At 39.1% G+C, this 18,649-nt stretch overlaps 1 protein-coding gene across 5 annotated transcripts in view; it reads right to left on the bottom strand.

Annotated features, from left to right (window-relative positions):
• Positions 1-18,352, bottom strand: part of Nfia (nuclear factor I A) — a 361,350-nt gene extending 342,998 nt beyond the window's left edge. Inside the window, exons 1-3 of one of the 5 annotated variants that reach the window (XM_027944998.3) lie at positions 13,822-13,940; positions 13,046-13,103; positions 7,152-7,683 (exon numbers count right to left, since the gene is read on the bottom strand). In XM_027944998.3, the coding sequence (XP_027800799.1) occupies positions 7,152-7,683; positions 13,046-13,103; positions 13,822-13,925 (694 nt within the window). In that variant the 5' untranslated portion in view covers positions 13,926-13,940. Of the gene's footprint in view, positions 1-7,151; positions 7,684-13,045; positions 13,531-13,821; positions 13,941-18,277 lie in introns of those variants that run through there. The other 4 variants (XM_027945000.2, XM_071617895.1, XM_027945001.2 and 1 more) reach the window with 4 other exon arrangements.
• Between the last annotated feature and the right edge of the window lie 297 nt (positions 18,353-18,649).

The following is an 18,649-nucleotide window of genomic DNA, read 5'->3' as shown; positions in this document are numbered from 1 at the left end:
TATTGTATATATTATATATGCACAATAAAATATAATATGCAATATAATTTTTTAAATAATGCTTGATTTAACACTCAAAGATTCCAAAGCATCTATAACCCATTTGTCTAATATTATTTTACAAAAAAAAATCTTAAATCTGTGTCATAATGCTTGCATTCAATAAACTTCAACATTCTAAAAACAAGATAGAATAAGTTACTCCAATTTTTTGACCCTAACCCTGACAGACATAGACCATTTCTCTTTTTAACCAAGTAAGGCCTCCTTCTTTGGCTAAGATTTAGACTCATTAGTAAAATGCCTCCATGTGAAGGTTCAGATTTTGACTGTGTATTTCCCTTTTACTCAAAGACAGGTGTGTGATGGCATTTAAATAATATTCAACTCAAGACAAGAGGTTGTAAAGAAGGATACAAAATTTATTTGAATTCTTTTAAGAGCATACTATTTGGAATCAGAAGACTTGGGTTTGAATCTTGCTCTGCACAAGTAACCTGGCCATTCTAAGACTCCCTTCTCATTTGTTCAAATGCAGAGTGCATTATTTATTCATAAACTGTGTGAAGGGAGGAAGGAAAGGAGAAGGAGAGAGGGAGGGAGGGGAAAAGAAAAGAGCAAGCTACATATATGGCAAAACTTAGCGCAGTGCCAGATGCAGAATAGACACTCAATAAAAGTTCTTTCCCTTCCTTCCTTCCATATCCTTTTCTCTACTCTCAATTGATCTAGGTCCAAAATATCTACCACTAGGGAAGTGTCTGAAAGACATGAAGAGGAATAAATTTAAAGTTCTCAAAGAACATTAAAGCTATTCCACTTTAATCTTCAGTTATTATGATCATCCTAATCAGTCCAGAGTTGGCCCACACTACATTTTAAAGAACAACCCTCATCAAAGCACATAGCACAAACGAACTTCTTTTTCTCCATTTTATCTTATTTGGCTTGATTTGCCAACTGAACAGCAAAAATGTCCTCTGCTATAGAGCTGCTGCAGTTGTCACTTGTTGCAGTTACCATTTCTTTGCCTCAAAAGCCATGTTTACTTAACTAGAACATTAATGGGAGGACTAATTCCACCAGATAAAATGTGCTTTTACACGGTGCAATTACCATAACAAAACATGAATAATTGTTTTCTAATATTTGGGGGAAAACTTAGAGAAAAAAGTCATTTCTGTCTAAGTAGCAGATAAGAAAATTCTGTTAAATTTAAGGACACCAAAGTTTTGATGAATAATATATCTCTTACAGTCACCTTAGCAGAAAAGAAACTAAAAGCTAGCACTACTAGCTTGCAACATAAAAATCAAAATAGTGAAAATAATAAACGACAAAATTTCCTTAACCCTAATCCCCTAAACCAAGATTATGTGTACCCCAAAGTGACTAACTGGACTCTCATAATCTGAAAGAATTTTTGCTAAACTTTCCAAAAATTTCTGCAGAAAGTCCTGAACCCCCAAAATAATCTCTTAGCCCGAAACAAGTTATATAAAACAAAAATCATGGGAAAATGGATTATAAAATTCTCCACTTTTCATCTCACTGCCCGAGATCTCTTCACAGTCATTACTTAAACCAAAACACTTTCAGAGCATCTCCGTTTGCCACTAAGTTCACGGTTTTATGTTTCTCTTAACAAAGAATGCCAGTTCATTCATTCTGTTCCTCCTCCACCTGACTTCTTCCTCCCCTTCTCACCCTAAAGGATTTACAATTTATAATATATTTAAAACAGGCTCTGACCGCTAAATAACCATGGGGAAATTACTGTTGGAATGGTAATAAACCAGTGTTTAGCCCATTTGCTGAACTCAATCTGTGTTTTATGTTTTTTTCTTCTATTCTAATCCTCAGAATTGTTTTCAATAATCTATATTGACATTTGTGAGCAATTAGAATTGCCACTGCTTCTGTGCAAGATTTAAAAAGCCGGCAGACTGTTCTGCATCCTCTGGAAGCAGCTTGAGGCCCTAACCAAGTGAAACACCCAGTCCTACTGTGTACAGCACTGACCACAACAAAGGCTGTGGTTTCTCCCACACTAGCCTTAAATAGGTTTAAATTAATGCTATTCATCACTGGGTGGAAAGGAAGACAAGGCAAATCCATGCCAGCAGCATTGGGAAATTTTCTAACCCATACACTCAAACCTCTTAGCCATAAATGAACGGACCTCCATTCAAAGACTTACTCCAGAACAACTTTTTCTCTCTATTCCTATATACTCTCTGCCTTTGAACTTCCATCTTTTTCACTACATTCTAGGTGAAGGATTTTATTACCACATTCTAGACAAAGGATATTGTCACTAACCTCAAGTTATGCAGAAAACACTCAAGGATACAAAGCCAATTATCTCAAGCTTATTGGTTGCTAGTGTTATTTTTTTAATAATTAAAAGATAAACTTAAAATCTTAAAACATGTGCATGTATTTTGAATAGATCCATCAGCCACAAAATCCACCTTGAGTTTATCTTTAGAGTAAGAATTTGAAATACAACGAAATTCTTGTTCTTTATTTTAAATATCGTGGAATATTAGTCTTACCCTGCCTTTTCCAAACATACTTTATCACTATAAAGCATAGGATCAACTTTCTGCTAGGGAGTTTATTAAGGTACTGAAGAAGTTTAATTATATAATGTATAATTCTAGACTTGAGCATAAACACACACACACACCTGCTAACAGAACATATTGAATATATTTCTACATATGTAATACTTCTTTAAACTAATGTGGTAAGTTACCTAAAAATTAAGACATTACCATAATTAAGTTGGCATACAATTATTATGAATAATCATAACAATCTAACATGATTCATTTAAATTTTTTAAATGATTATTCTATATGTACTGGTAACCTTATCCATATACTTATTCTGTATTTAAAATACTAGCTTTTTTAAAAAAGGAATCATTCCCACTGCTTAAACAGCACTCTGGGTACAGCCTGGATGTGCACAAACATGCACATGAAGCGCACACACACACACACACTCACAGACACTCCTAATCTTACACCTGCTCTGAAGCAGTAGGAAGTGAATTCTCAATCTGTCAACATGACCATCTGGTCTATCTGCATATCACGGCTTTCTCTATTACTATATGAAGGAATGGCAATCACGAAGCCAAAATAAAACTAAAATGCACCTGAATGGGAGTATCTCTCTTTTGGTTGAAATGGAATAATATGTGGCGTATCAGAGCAAAACTAGCAATGCTCTAACTAATTTAAAATGAGCATTCCCGACAGCATAATTAAGTGAACAATATGGTACAGGTAATATGGTAATCATTAATGCTGCTGTGCAGGTTTACTGTACCAGTATCAAAGTTCTGAGACCCTGAAACAGCTCTGCTATTCCTGGTGCAAGCACAATCAAGTGTAGGCCGAGCAATCAGTTACCACTGTACCAAAGATTACTGTACAAGTAATCTCCACCTTCTACCTTAAAAATAACAAGTGCCCAAAATGCCATTAGGACAATATCAGTTAGCTTTGGTTTCGGCTAATTAACAGTTACAGAAATTACCTAACAAGTTTTGGTCACTTACTAATCTTTCAAAGTAAATTTTAAGATCACTAAAAAGACTTCCAATCTTAAAAAATTCTTTACCTGAAAAAAGAGAAGATGGCTCATTGTGATTCAGCCTTGGGGTCTAACCCAGTTGAAAACTAGCAAAGGCTCTAGATGAATGAAACATAATTTCATTTGTTTTAGTTTTTAAATGTCATCACACAGCTGCCTCAGAGCTTTCATCCTGTCCCACATCAGGTAATAACTACCAAATATAAATTGGTGACACTGTCATTCTATGGCATAAATACAGCAATATAGATCAGTCCAAGAGAAGAATCCTTAAAAAGTCTAACATCTTGCAAAATTTAACTAACTCTAATGAGAATCTTTGTAAAATCTGATTACATTACCAGAAGTTATACAGAAGCAGTTTAAAAAAAGAAAAAACTCTCCAGAAAGTTCTCGGTTGAGTGCCTACTAATGAACAAAGGTTAACTTTATCTAAAAGGTCAAATGCCTGGTGGCTAAGGTTATGACCTTAACAACTTAAATTGTGACCTTGCCACGTGCCGGGTATATTGTAGATTCTGATACAGATCATCTGGTAAAGACTGGTCATAAATTAGCTTTACTGTTACACGCCCACAAAGAAAACCATTTGCCACAAAACCATAATATCTCCAAGTTGTCATATGATCCATGGGAAGGACAACTCAAATAGAGACCAAATTAAGGGCATAAAACGATTTTGTTCTTTTATACTTTTAACGAGATGAAATTCTCAGGCTTATGGAATCACTCCGATTTCACTACACATGTTACTGTTTATCAGCCACAAAATTCACACAGTTCTAATACCACTGGATTTAAGGGAAAATTTTGGAATGTAGTTTATGTATTATACTTTAGCATCTCAATAAGCCTTAGAATAAATCACTTCTGCTTTTAAAAAATGATAGATTCTGCATGTGCTTCCAATATTCTTTAAGATTTCAACTTTTTTCCCAAACAAGCAGCCAACGCACAAAGCCCTAATTATTGTAGATATTTTTAAGAAGAAAAGATCTCCTTTCTATAGTCGTGGTGGGGGTGAGGGGGTTAGAAGAAAAAAATTCAATATTTTCAAAGAAAGGAAGAAAAAAAAGTGCACTATAGGTGAAAAGGCCACAATGGTTTTGGCATGTATCTCAAAGCACGTTTCAGTGTCTGCCTCCTGCCAATACTGGCAAGTTCTCAAAACTTTTAAGGAGGTAAAAACATTGTTTAGTGTTTACAAATCTTCAGTATTATAACAGATGCTTGTCACATCGGTTGTATATAAGTTGACCGATCTACCTCATATTTGTATTGGCAGCTTCCCTTCAACAAATAACAGGTCTCTAAATCTTTTAAATCAAATTTGAAATATTTTCAGACAAAAGGCCCTTACTATTCTCTTTTGCAACCTTCCTGTTGCTCTCACAGAGAAGCAGCCATTACTGCGGTCCTGTGGAAACCAATGGCCAGACATTTGGCTGGTGTTCAGGCATAACGAGGGATTCTGGGATACATCAGGAAAACCAATCCTAAAGGTAGTCTGATCCACACTGCTGTCCATAAATCTTTCATAAGCAATAAGGATACTAACTCTCCTAAGCAAGCTTCTAAATGTCATTTCACCAACTTCGCCCCTCCAGGTATCACAACCGGCAATTGCAACCCGTTAGCTCAAGGATTTGAAACAACAGCATAATAATAAACCATCAACAAGGAAAGGTAACACATGTAATGGGAATAGCTATGAAAGGCTGCATTTCTTTAAATCTAATGGAAATGCTTAAATCAAAAGAACGGGTACTGCTTGTGCTGATAAAAAACTTCACAGGCATTTCATTTTCATGTTATCTTGTAAGGAAGCAAACAAAGGATCTATATCACCTGTTGGCACCCTCAAGTTTCTATGTTGGCCAATTAAAGAATTCACTATAATTTATAAATCAATTTTCTAAATATCTAAAAGATAAACACAAAATTTGAAAGAGTGCTCCATTAAAACACTTGTGACACAAATACTTTTTGCAATCTCATGCACTTACATATGCAAATAAATAAAAATAATTTTTAACTTTGCTTCTGTCATAAACAAAACAAACTAACAGCAGGGTAAAAGAGGGTTAAGGAAAGGCTATTTGTTCCTGTTGAGAGATCATTGGAGAAGTATTGCTTTTACATTTTTGCTACCCAGAAATGGCAAAAGCAACAGGCACTTCTTATAATTAAGTATACATTTTCAAAAACCCAAATATTTGAAACGCTTACAGAGCACATCTTCTAAAATACTCATCTATCCCCTGCCAACAGAATGCAAATGATGATGTGACATGCTTGCAAAATTAATTTCTCCAGTTTCTTAAGTAAGGACAGATGGATAACAAAAGTTCTTTCTAAATCGTATATCGAAAAAAAAAATAGCAAATAGAATATCAGCTGACTTCTTTAAAAATCAGCTAACATTTATAGAACTTAAAATTTTTTATTAAATAGTGCAGTGTTGACTTTATAGATATTATCTTCTCTCTCCTCTATGAACAAAGTACGTAAATAAACGAACCCCAAAACAATCCACTGGAAGGATTCCACAACTTACTTTCTTCCATCTGGCTCAAGTAACTGCCATGAAGGCAATCTAGCAAGACCGATATGTACATATAAAAAGTCAACAAGTTACACAAGACCTGAGCTCTCCCATAACACAATGAGCCTTTTGTCTAAAACAAGATGAAAGGAACAAAGTAAAAATGCATTATTTTATCCAGTCCTCAATAGTTTTATCCCGAATGTTGTTCTAAATACTGAAACATGATCAGGTGAAACATGCTTTAAAAAACAATAACAAATTTCTTTAAAAAAAAAATCAAAACAACTCATTGCCTCAATTATCAATAGTGACTTCTCGGCGTTTTCATGCATTGTATACACAGGTTATTTTTAATATTAACCCTTCCAATATTTATTTACAGAGTTAGTTTGGTTCGTTTCCCTTAGCTATTGGAGAGGACATTGAGAATTCCTAAATACAAACCTACTAAGCTTGGGTATTAATATGATTATCTTTCCTTCATAAATGATCAGCAATTTGATAGCAATCTTACCTCCAACTAACTTCTTAATTGGCAGGGGGTTCAAGAGGCCCCAGTGGGTTAAATACATTCCCCACAGAAAAGCAACTAAAAAGATTGCCTCACCACCAAACTAAATGCTTTTTAAATAGATCACATGCCAGTTAAAACACACTATTTATTACAAGGGTTTTTCACTAGGCTTCTCTCACCCCTCAAGGAGAATTGTGACTTACACTTCACACCTGTCTGATACAAACACCATGACAGCACCACTTACCAAAAGAACTGAACTTGGAATTCTCTCAAAGCTAGGCTTTTCCACCTGAATGAAGGCTCAGACCCAGGCCTTCAAGCTTCTCTGACTTTGGTCTATCTTGAAACCATAATGGCTTTATGTACCTGGCCTGCAAGTTGGAGAGCTCAAGAATGGCGGAGCACACACACACACACAGGCGGTCAAGAAAGAAACACACAAAAGAAAGCAGAAGAAATTCTCACCATCGCACTTACCTGCTGCATGCACAAAGTATGCCAAATATAAATCGAGTTCCTTAACAGAAACCCCTATGTGATGGGGTTGGACACAGAGCCCTGGATTAGAGCATTGTGGGGACTTTACAAGGCGCTCGCCATCAGTACTTTCCAGCGGAATACCTTTAAACAAGATGACCATAACAAGGTCCAACCTCCAGACTTTATCTGCCTGGCGGAGGCAGTCAATTCTTCGCATCTTGCCTTTCTGGTCTGGGTTGGAAAGAACACAACATGGAGGTTTTTTCCCTGTAACTGTAAGAACAAAATCCTCTCGATACTCAGGTCGGATATCTTTCCGTAACTTTGCCAGAAGTCGAGATGCCCACTTCTGCTTGACCTCTGGTTTTTCACTTAGCAATTCATCCTTCACGGCTCTCTCTTCTTCTTTTGACATACGCTTTTCATGTTTTTTGAAGTATTTTCGTTTTCGGGCCTGCAGGTTGAACCATGTGTAGGCGAAGGCTCGGACATGGGGCAGAAGTGCTTCGATGAAAGGATGAAATTCATCCTAGGGAAAGGGACCAAAACAAAAATATGAATAGCCTGAAAAGAAGAGGAAACAACTTTCTTCTGAGAATTACCTTAAAAATATTCCTCGTTTCACTTGAAATTCAATTCAAGCATTGCATTACCCAAATCATACATAAAATCCCTAAGGGAAGTCAAGGGGAGAGGGGACAAAACTATCAGTATCATTTCTCATGATTGGTAAGAAAAAACTGCTAATCTTTTTTTTAATGTTCTCATATGTTCACCAAAGCATATCAGTTTCTATTGTTGGGCCTAGTCCCCAAATCCCTTTGATAGTAAATGAAGTTCATGTAAATGCTTATAAAAATATATAATCTTAACCCTATTTCAAGAAAGGCATATCTAATTTTGTCCCAGCCTTGACCTCACCACTTGTAGTACAGCCAGGGCCCGGCCGCCAGATTGGCAAATCCTAAACATTTAGATGCCAGTCAATGTTTATGGAAGTCTAGGAGCAAAAATCATCTCCACCATCAATGAAAACAAAGGCTTTCCCTCTAAAAACATCGCACGCAGACTGTTCCGTTTCTTATTCATTTTGGTAATATCTTGATTCTTCTTTTAAATATTATAGTTGCATATAATTTTTGAGTCAGAAAATTAGAAAAAATTGGCAGATCCTTACACAAAAGAAGAATTGGATATTTATTAGGCTAAAATAAAAAAATGTATGCCCAAGACATAATTGCTGATACTATAGGAATTAAACAAAAAGAAGAAAAAATGACAAAGAATAGTGTACATGCCAGAGAGTAAACAGAATGCGTCACTATGACAATACTGTTACAACTAAATGCATTAAATTTGCTGATGTGATTATGAAATGCCTTCAGTAATGATTGTGCCTAAAAAATGGATCATTTAATTTTGGAAATCTATTCCAGCTTTTTCTCATAGAGAAACAGAGAACCTAGTATATTCCATGCTCATGAGACTCCAGAAAAATCCTCTTAAATTCAGGTAATTGGGAAATAAAATTGAACTTAAAGCATTTAAATTGTTTTTCCTGTTTTACTCAAAATGCTGGGTTCTTATACTGATATTGGGTTAGGAAATATAAAAATAAAGAAAAAATTAAACAGTAACCTCCACAAAGCTTTCAGAGTACATCTAACTTCTAATTAACTAATCCATGCTAACCTTATATGACTTCTTTCTGACACATAACTGCCCACAAAAGATAAATTATTTACTTTTAAATAATTGAGGATGAGAAAACCAAAGAGATATTTGATGACTTTTAAAGGCTATAAGACAAATATTGTAAAATGGTTTGGGTTTTTTTTTTTTTTGGTTTCTTATAATGATTTAAATATATACTTTTGATGCACAAGTAATTGTAATATCTAAAATATTGTTATTATTAAAGCAATTATTAAATTGTTTAGTATTCAAATGTAAACTGAGAGTAAACTGGTAAAATATTTTAATAGTCAAATATGTTAAAATTTTACAAATTATAATCAGTCATCAAAGCACCGTATATGACTGGTTTTTTAAAAGCAAATATATATAAATGTAATGCACAGTAAATCACTGCAATAATTGACATTAATTTTTTTCTCCCTGCATGAATTTTAGGCTCTCTGTTTCAAGTTTAAGTTTGAAAACTGTTCTTTTTCAATAAAAGAATCCAGAAGAGAAGTAGCTTTCATAACACATGTGCATTCTTCAAGTGGAGGAAGAAAAAAGAAAAATATAAGAATTATATTATTTTTATCAAAAACCATTAGCATTTTTTAAATTTCTGATGTTGGAGAATCTTTCTTATTCCCATACTTTAGAAGAAATAGGGGGCAAGTCACAGTTTATCTGCTAAAGGTATATGCCAAACCACAGAGCATTTAAACATTACAAAATTCTGAGCTCATCCTTAAAATGTTCTTAAATACACAAATTTTAAGTTTGAAACAGTCCTTCACATTGACTGATTTTCTTATATATACAGGACATGCTGGGGACCAAGATTCTTACGCAAAGAACTACTGGAGTCTCCCTTCAACGACACAGTGAGCTTTCACCAAAGGGAGGATTTCATTTTAAAGTCTCAGCCCCATTTTATAATGCAAGGAATAATTTAGCTCCAACAATTCGTATCTATATTAAAACATTACCTGAAAGTTTTATTAATGCTAATAATATTTTAAATAAATATTATAATATGGCATTTTATTTGTCCGAAGACATATTTAAAACGCTCTTCAAAAAACTGCAAACTACAAACTCTGTTCATTCGCATTCAGAAGCATTTTGTTTACCTACCAACCAAATGCCCATATATCTCATCATAAAAAAAGGCCAACTATATCAACTAGTCGTTAAGAATAATCTAAGTCAACAATTTTGCACCAAAATTATTTATAACATATTATTCCCCAAAGGTTTCTAGAATGTGCCAATAAAAGTGCACAATATTCTGTATAACTTTACTCACATGCAGAGTTACAGTGCTAGTTAATTTTTTAAAATATATCTTTCTCGACTCATGGTTAGAAATATTCCAGAACATCAAACTAAAGAGTGTCACTAGCTTGCAGGAAACGTCCAGGGATAAAATAAATGATTGTTTTAAAAAAAAAAAAAAATTACATGCCCTCATAAATCACATGGCTGAACAAAATACCATAAGCTATATAATATTTAAAATTATTCAAGAGAAAACAAAAAGAATAGTTTACATAAGTAGTCGGTGAGAATGTTACAGGCCACCAATAAAAACAAACCTAAAAACCTGTTCTAAAAGCAGTATTACTTTGAATCAGCATCTTAAATGTTGATCTGTTTGAAAGCAAGCCAAGTTTAAGAACCACAAAATAGTGATATTTCTGGAAACTACTTTTTTGTTTTAAAGGTTCACCTATAAATTTGTCCTGGTTATCATTATATAGCCAGGTACATGATTTAGTTATAATATGCCTAACCTTGATTAAAATAAGCTGTCTGGTATTTTCCTGGTAAAGTTTTGTAAAATTATATACAAGTAAGTGGAGTTTGTGCTTTCACTTAGAGTACTTGCATCATTGTGCTTACTGGATTTTTTTTTTAAATGAGCAATAAACTACTAAGCTTTTCTTTCTACAACTAGCTCTAAAGTATTATAAATAGTCCAGAATATTAAATAAATTGTAAATTATTTTTATAAGAACTTCCCATAAAATAAATGAGCCTTTATTCACTATTTATTGTACATTTTTCTACAAACTTTTACACCAAATAAATGTTTCTATTAGTGGTGTTTTAGAAGAAGGCCTAGTGAATGCATCAATCAATGCTACCAAATATGTAGGAAGAAAAAAAAAAGAAAAGGAAACTTTCTTAAACGTGATAATAGGTCAGGTACCAATAGAAGTCAACTTTGTCAAATACCTGACGACACACCCTGGGCCTGCATGGATACACAGGTATTCTCACATATGCACAATCCCAAAATACAAGTTTATCACTTCAGAACTCACTTAAGGAGACACTAAAGTATCTGTTAAGGTCCTTGCTCTCTATTGCAGCACACTGGTATTATCTACAAGTTCTATGTGTTGCAAACTTTTGCCAGCTAGAACTTCAGCCTTCGAATCTCAGCATTTTCACTGTAGTCTTTAATTCATTCAAATTATCTTACACTTTGCATCTTATCCATATGCAATTGTGAACCTTGCCAGAAGTGGTTGGAAAAGTTTCATTCCACACTTCCACAAGTTACTAAAATAGGAACTTTGAAAGTTTGTTAAGGGGGAAAACTTTTACAATAACTAAAAGCAACTGCTATCCATTATTAATGCTAGGCCTAAATCCCAAACAGACCATTTCAACATAAAAGATGCATTTAAGAGTCTTCTGAGATCAAATAGCCGGCATTATTACTGTTAGATATTGCAATAAGAAGGGTTGTCATGTGGGAAATAAATCCAGATTGGAGAGAGAAAACTATGTGATACTTTTTAGCCTCCCAAAGTATTCTGGTTAAACCGTTATCTCCTGCTGAATGAAGGCAAGAAGTGGTAGCAGGTTTTTTTTTTTTTTTTTTTTTTTTTTTTTAGGGAGTGGTGAATAAACATTTTATTTGAAACATATAACTTCATGTAGGTGATTAATGGTCTGATTGCAATGTACCAAAGCAGTATGAAAGCTCACACTTTGCTTTAAAAAGAAAAAATTAACGCAAAACCACTCTGACTTCATGCCTTTTAGTCAAAGAAAATAAATAATATATTCAAAAGGGACCAGATTTGGGGCCGCGAAGTAGCAATATTTTGCTTGGGGGTGGTGCAGACAAGGGAGGGATGGACAGGGAGGGCATGGAAAGGAGGGGCGGTGGGGCGCAAGAGCCCCACGCTCCGAGTTGAGTCGGAAGGGAAAAGTTGCCCCCGTCCTGCGCGCGGAGCGGCCGGAGTAGCGCAGAGGCATCGGCGGGGGGAGTCGCGTCCGGCCCGGGCCGCTGCTCGGGCTCGCGGCCGGGAGCCCAACTCGGCCCGGAGCTCCCCAGCCCGCGGCCTCTGCCGCTCGCCGCCCTGCGCAGCGTGGCCTCGTCCCGGCTGCGAAACTTTCACTCGGGGAAAGCGAGCCATAGAGCCACCAGAGAGGGGCGAACACGAAAGCTCCACCCGGCCGGTGCGGGGGGACGCGTGTCCACGCAGCCCCGCTCCGCCGAGAGCTCGCCGCCGCCCGCCCGCGTCCGAGGGGCGCTGTCCGGGCTGGGGCCGGGACGGCGGCCCGCGTCCCTCCCGCGACCGGACCCCGAAGGCTGACAAACAATAAACAAAAGTAAGAGTTTGGGGAGGTGCGGGCTCTGCGGCGGTGCGGGCTCCGGGAAGCGGGCCATGGGTACGGGCACCCGCCGTCTCCCCGCACCCAGGGGCTGCAGCTGCCCTGAGCTTGCGGGGTGCGCGGTGGGCTCCGTCGACGGCCCCCTCCCCGGGCGCCGCGGAACTACAGGAACCCTGCCCTGGGCAGCAGAAACGCTGAGTCCAGATTTCAGCGTGTCATGGGCTGCAACCCCGCTGAAACACGTGCGGGCGTCCGAAAACACCGCCGTTCCGCAGTCCGTCGCCCCGATATTAATTAACGCATTAATAAGAGGGCGCCATTAGCCATGTGCCCACACAAATGGCCGTGCAAGAGGAATGCACCCGCATGGAAACAAAGTTACTTTCTTAAAGCTGTAGCCCCCCCACGGGCACACGCGCGCACACACACAGAAACACGCGCAGACACAGGCACACACATGCCCCGGGCCGAGCTTGCGTGACGGTCCCGGGTTCCCCCTGCCCAGACCCAGACAAGCCCCCACTACCAGACCCCCCACACACCCTGCTCCAGTCCTCCGCATCCAAACAGCTGCTTACCTGGGTGAGACAGAGCGGAGAATACATAACTGCCGGGCGGTGTGGTGTGCGTGTGCGTCTGGGTGTGCGGTTTGGAGGTGTGCGTGAGTGTGGGTGAGAGAGGAGAAAGAGGGAGAGAGGAAAAGAGAGGGAGAGGGAGAGAGAGAGAGAAGGGGGGAGAAAAAAAAATCAAGCCTGCTTCTTGCGTTCACATTTCCAACTCGGCTCAACTGCAGCCAGCCAGCGCTATTGCCGCTCCATGAGCTGAACTTTAACCCCGCCTAGAGTTTCCCTACACTCCACTATACATGTCTACTGTACGCGGGCGTTAAAGGCATAGTGCACCCTTTCCCGCTCCCGCGCCGGCCCGGCCGGGTGCCCGCCAGCTGCCCGCGCGCCCGCCTCCGCCTCCGCTCTGCACCGCACCGCACAGCCGCCGCCCGCTCGCGCCGCCGCCGGCGGGGGGGGGGGAGGTGTGGGGGAGGGGGCGGCTGCGGCGCCGCGCGGCCAGCCCGGTCCCCAGCCTCCGCGGCCGCTTGCGCTGCCTGCCCGCTCGCTCGCTCCCTCGCTCTCCCCCTCGCTCGCTCGCTCGCTAGCTCTCCAGCTCGCTCGCTTGCTCTCTCTCTCGGCCCCCCCGCCCCCCCTTCCCCGCTCAGCGCATTACTGGGTAACGCAGTGAGGAGCAGTTACAGTCTGTACTCCCGGGCAGCTATAGGCTGCCACAGGATGTGCTTAAGCAAACAAAACTACTTTTCCTCATCCCCATCCCCCCACCCCCGCCGCAGACCTTCGCGGACCTCGGTGGAGGATTTGGGCAACTTTGCCAGGTCGCCCTGCACCCCCTGGGCCACTGTGTGGGCACGAAGAGCACCGAGGAGGAGGCCGGGCGACACATTTGCATGTATGCAAATTTCTTTTAAAAATCAGACCTCCTAGGTAACTTTTTTCCCCTCTGAAATGCGGTACGGCTCAAAGCATTGTAATCTCTCCAGCGAAGCTTTCTGTGGGAATAGATTCGTCGGCAGAGGTAATTATGCACAAAATCCTGCAAACTTTGGGCAGCTTCAGTCCTATGGCATTCAGAAGCGGGGGTGGTGAGGAATAATTTCACACAGAAGATTCACCGGATTGGAGGGGGGGGGGGGGTCTGGAGAGAGGAAGGCGGAGATTAATGAGCGTTCTCCCTCCCAGGACTCTGTAACTAGTGGGTTTGAACACAGATGCCATACAAAAAGTTCTGTCACGTTCAGAACCAACAGTGGTTTAGCTGGGACATCTTTTTTTCTTTCTTTTTAGGAGGAAAAATATATATGAAAGAATATCCCCGTAGGGAAGGGATATATTCTGATCTACAAACAGTATGCCCAGAAATGGACATGGGTTATCCTTATGGTCCATTTACCTGGGACATAACTGGAAGGGTGCCTTTTTGAATCCCCTTTTTCCCTCCCCCAGGTAATAGTTCTTAAAATGGAAAAGAGCTTCCTGCAATTATTTTAGGTTTGCTAAAGTATTGTTTTGGCAGAAAAGGGGGGTGGTTTTTAGGGTTTGGCAAGTTGCCAATAAGCCTGCTTTTCCAGTTTTTTTTTTTTTAACTTCATATTTTCTCTCTAGGCTCTCCTCTCATGGAAAAAAAAAAAAAAAAAAAAAATATATATATATATATATATATATATATATATATATACCTGCCTCTTCCAAATCTCCATCCCATCTTCTCCTTCTTCTGTCCCTAAGACAGTTTGCTGCCTGATGCATTTGCCAACCCTTCTCAAAATTCCAAAAGGAAAGAGGAAGGTATCACATTGAATCGGACACTGGCACACAGACAGGGGAATCTGTTCCTTGGTAGAGGTGACATAGCTAGAGAGACTCTGAAAAGAGGAAATTCCCACTAGGCAAATGAGGGTGAATGATGTGTAAAGCCACTTTCATTGAGGCAATTTTCTTTCTTCTTCTTCTTCTTTTTTTTTTTTTTTTTTTTTTTTTTTTTTGGTGAAGGAAATGTGTTTCTTGCTCTAAATAAAATCCTCTGAAATAATTCTGCATCTGTCTAAAGTTATTTTATGCTTGTTCTCTAGTTGCTTTGCTGCTAAAATAATTCCCCAATACTCAGAAACAATTCTCCACCCCCCACCTCTCCTCCTGAATATCCTTGAAAATCTCTCAGATTATTTATAAAGTAGTGAAGGAAAATAATTTCAATCTTTAATTGGAAAGTTCATTTTTCCATACTAATCAACTGCATTTCCTTGGTTCCTCATGGTTTTCAGTAAGGGAGAAACGTCCTAAAAGCCAAGTCCAGTTACAGAGAACATCCCTGGCCACGAAAACATTTGCTGGGATCTATAACTAAAACGCGCTCCAAGTTTCCTAGATAGAAGTTTCTGGCTGACGGTCCCAACATGTAACTGAGGCACAGTGAGAAGTTATTGTTTCGAGTGTGTACTCTTGGGAAGCTCTCTTCCAGAGCAGATTAAAATCTTTTTTTTTTTTTTGGAGGGGGGGGTGTATTAAAAGACATTTCTGCCTCTTTTCAAAACAGCAAAGATTCTTACTTTTGATTGAGTCTCAAAGAAAAAAAGATTTTTTTTCAAAAAGGGACTGGCACGTCGCCCTGTTTTTTTTTTTTTTTTTTTTTAATGGGGGAAAGTAATTTAATGCTGATATTTCCACTTTAAAAACTTCTTTTGTTGCAGCAGTGGATATGCCCGCGATTTCCAGCTTTCTGCGGTTAGCAATATTATCTTAAGTAACTTTTGGCGCCCTTCGTAAGACTTTTGGATATGGGACGATTGTTTGCGCCCTCTAGGCAAGGGCTGGATCCAAGTTCAGCACCAAAGCCCTTCACATCCGCTCCTGCTTTCTCTCCTATCTCCGCCAGCTCCCGCTCCCTCCCCCGCGCGGGAGGGGGGTGGAAGGCGGGGGATACACTACAAAGCACAGTTCCAACTACAGCCTTTGGAAACAAGACTGAGAAAAATACAGTAGAAGAGTTACAGTTACAGAAAGGCTTCTGGTAACTTTCTCTCCAACAGGCATAAATTTAAACACACACACAAAGAAACAGATGTTCCTCAAAGGGCAGACTGGGGGTAAAAAACATTTCCAACTCTCTCCCCTCTTCCCAGGTTACAAAAGTAAATCCTTGTCCAGAGTTCACAAAGATACCAAGACACATGAGAGCAGAGATGAGGTTAAGGGAGACTAGACAGGGCAGGGTAGGAAACACAGGTGAAGTATGAAAACTAGTTTACTGCAATCATATAAATGGCCCATTGTTAGGAAGGATAAACCCCTTATTGGAAATAACTGCTCCAATCATTTATTTTGCAAGTGGTAGGAGGCTGCCTTGAAATGGGATTGTCTCTGCGCAAAGGAGGCTCCTGTCATGCTCTCTGCTATCCATATTCTTCCTGGCACAGAGCCCAGCCTTGCATTTACTGTGTTTTATTTGCAGAAACGTTACCTTGCCAGCTTTAGTGAAATCCTCTTAGATATATAAATTACGTCAATAAGGTTTCACTTATATGTACATCTCAAATACCTCTCGTTTTGGAGGTTACTTAATAGGGAGATCTTATTAATATGATTTAGATTTTAATGCCCAAAGTAGTGAAGATAGCACTGGGATTCATAAGTGACAACACCATTTATTCTGTACTTCTTACCAAGACTAACTTTATTAACTAGCATTTTCCAACATTTTCTTTCTCTAGTTTCAACCTGCTGGTCACTTGCAGACTTTTCTTATATGCATATAAACCTAAATTGAATCATGTTGCTAAACTGAGCATCGAAGTGAATTCTAACATCAAACTGCATTTGATTGGAAGGCCTAAAGCCTTGAGAAATAGATGGGAATTTAATTTAAAAAAAAAAAAGGAAAGAACCCATATAATTTTCCATTCACTTTCCAATAGAATTAGGTGTCTATAATGTTCATAGAGGAGGAGGGAAAGGACACATCTTAGTGAGAAGCTGCCAGTTACTGTCTCCAAGACGAGCTACAGTTGGTTCCCACTGGACTGGCATCAAGGACTTGAACAAGAGGCTAGACTCCAGCTAATAGGTAGGGAGTCAACAATCTCCCACACTTTCACCCTCCACAGGGGTTGTGACAACAAAAGGAAATGTGAACAGTCTTACTGTTTTATATGCTACTGACCATACAACCTAAACAGCAGAATTCAAGAAAATATACTCCTTTATCCTTTTCCTTCCAAATCTATAAAACAGCTTTCAGTCCACCTATGACACATTCTCTCTTAAAACTATTCTTTTGAGTTCAAGGGAAGCTTGCCCATTTCTTCAAAGGATTTGAAATGCCAAAGCTACTAAGAGAATCAGGGTGAAAAATTCTGTAATGCTGAGTATGCAATATCTTACTTCCCAAAGCTCACTACAGTCCCAAAATTAAGGCAAGTTTTAGACACACATTTCCTAAATAAGTTGAACCTCTACTTCCAAAATAGTTACTAACTTCCTTAAGTGTAAAAATAATAACTAATGCAAAATTATTTTTTCCCTGATAGAATTTTTCCGAGTTTTCTTTCTCAAAAGAGAAAAGCAGAAGGCGCACGATTCATGCAAAAAGTTCCCCAATCAGCTTTTTCTTCTTAAACTTGCAAACGCTTTCCTATTGTGCTTGCTAAATCCGGAAGAGCTTGTAGCTTTGACAGCTTGAACCACACCATCCCTTTCAGAGCCGCAGAGAACTTCAGATCTCCTCTGCCCCGCCCCCTCTGGCTCTTGCGAACCATTGTACACCCAAGCTTTCTTGTGATTGGATAAAGCTTTTGTCAATCTCTCAGGTTGTCTCATTGATTAGAGGATCGAATCGTCAATTATTCTCCCGGTCCAGACATTTCTTTTCGTGTTAGGTTGACTGCTGAGGCCAGACGTCTTTTACAGAACAGAGCACGTACAGGATTTCCCCCCACCCCTTTCTGGAACCGAGCAAGCGCTAGGAGGAAAAAAAAATCTGTTAAGCTCAGCAATTTTTTCAAATCCCGAAAAGAAAAAAAAAAGGAAACCCGGTCTCTGATCCACATAGCAAAAACACCATCCGCAAAGCTACATCTTTAAAACAAAACCATCACAATAGACATTTACGCAGCAATCACTTAAGTGCATATGCGAGCTAGAGAAATTTTAAAGTCTTAGTCATTAAGCAAAATCATTCTACCATTATTGTTTATAAAATGCATATCGTATAAATGTAAAATAGAAAGTTTAAGATGTACCACGTACCATTGCAATGTAAAAAGAGTACGTGAGAAACTTTAAAATGCTCAGACGAATTGCTTCATTTGTTGTCCCCCTTTTTTTGCATTTTAAAAATATCTAAATAAACTTGGAACCGTTGAAACCCGGAAGAGGTTTTTTTTAAACGCTGTTGGCCAATTGCAGGCTTCTTGGAGAATTTTTTTTTTTTTAAACTCCAAATCAGAAGTCTTTTGCAATGGCAATGCACGCTGTCTCTCTCTCTCTTTCTCTCCCTCTCTCTCTTTTCTCCTCTCAACCCTCCCCCGCCCCTCCCTCTCCCTCTCCTGAAAAAGATCCAACCTGGACTGGCTGGGTCTCAGATTCTCTCTGGTTATGCCTTGTGTGCTTTGGATTGTA

This window comes from Marmota flaviventris, chromosome 10, assembly GCF_047511675.1.
Source record: "Marmota flaviventris isolate mMarFla1 chromosome 10, mMarFla1.hap1, whole genome shotgun sequence".
Lineage (NCBI taxonomy): Eukaryota > Metazoa > Chordata > Mammalia > Rodentia > Sciuridae > Marmota > Marmota flaviventris.
This window is presented reverse-complemented; position numbering and strand designations above follow the sequence as displayed.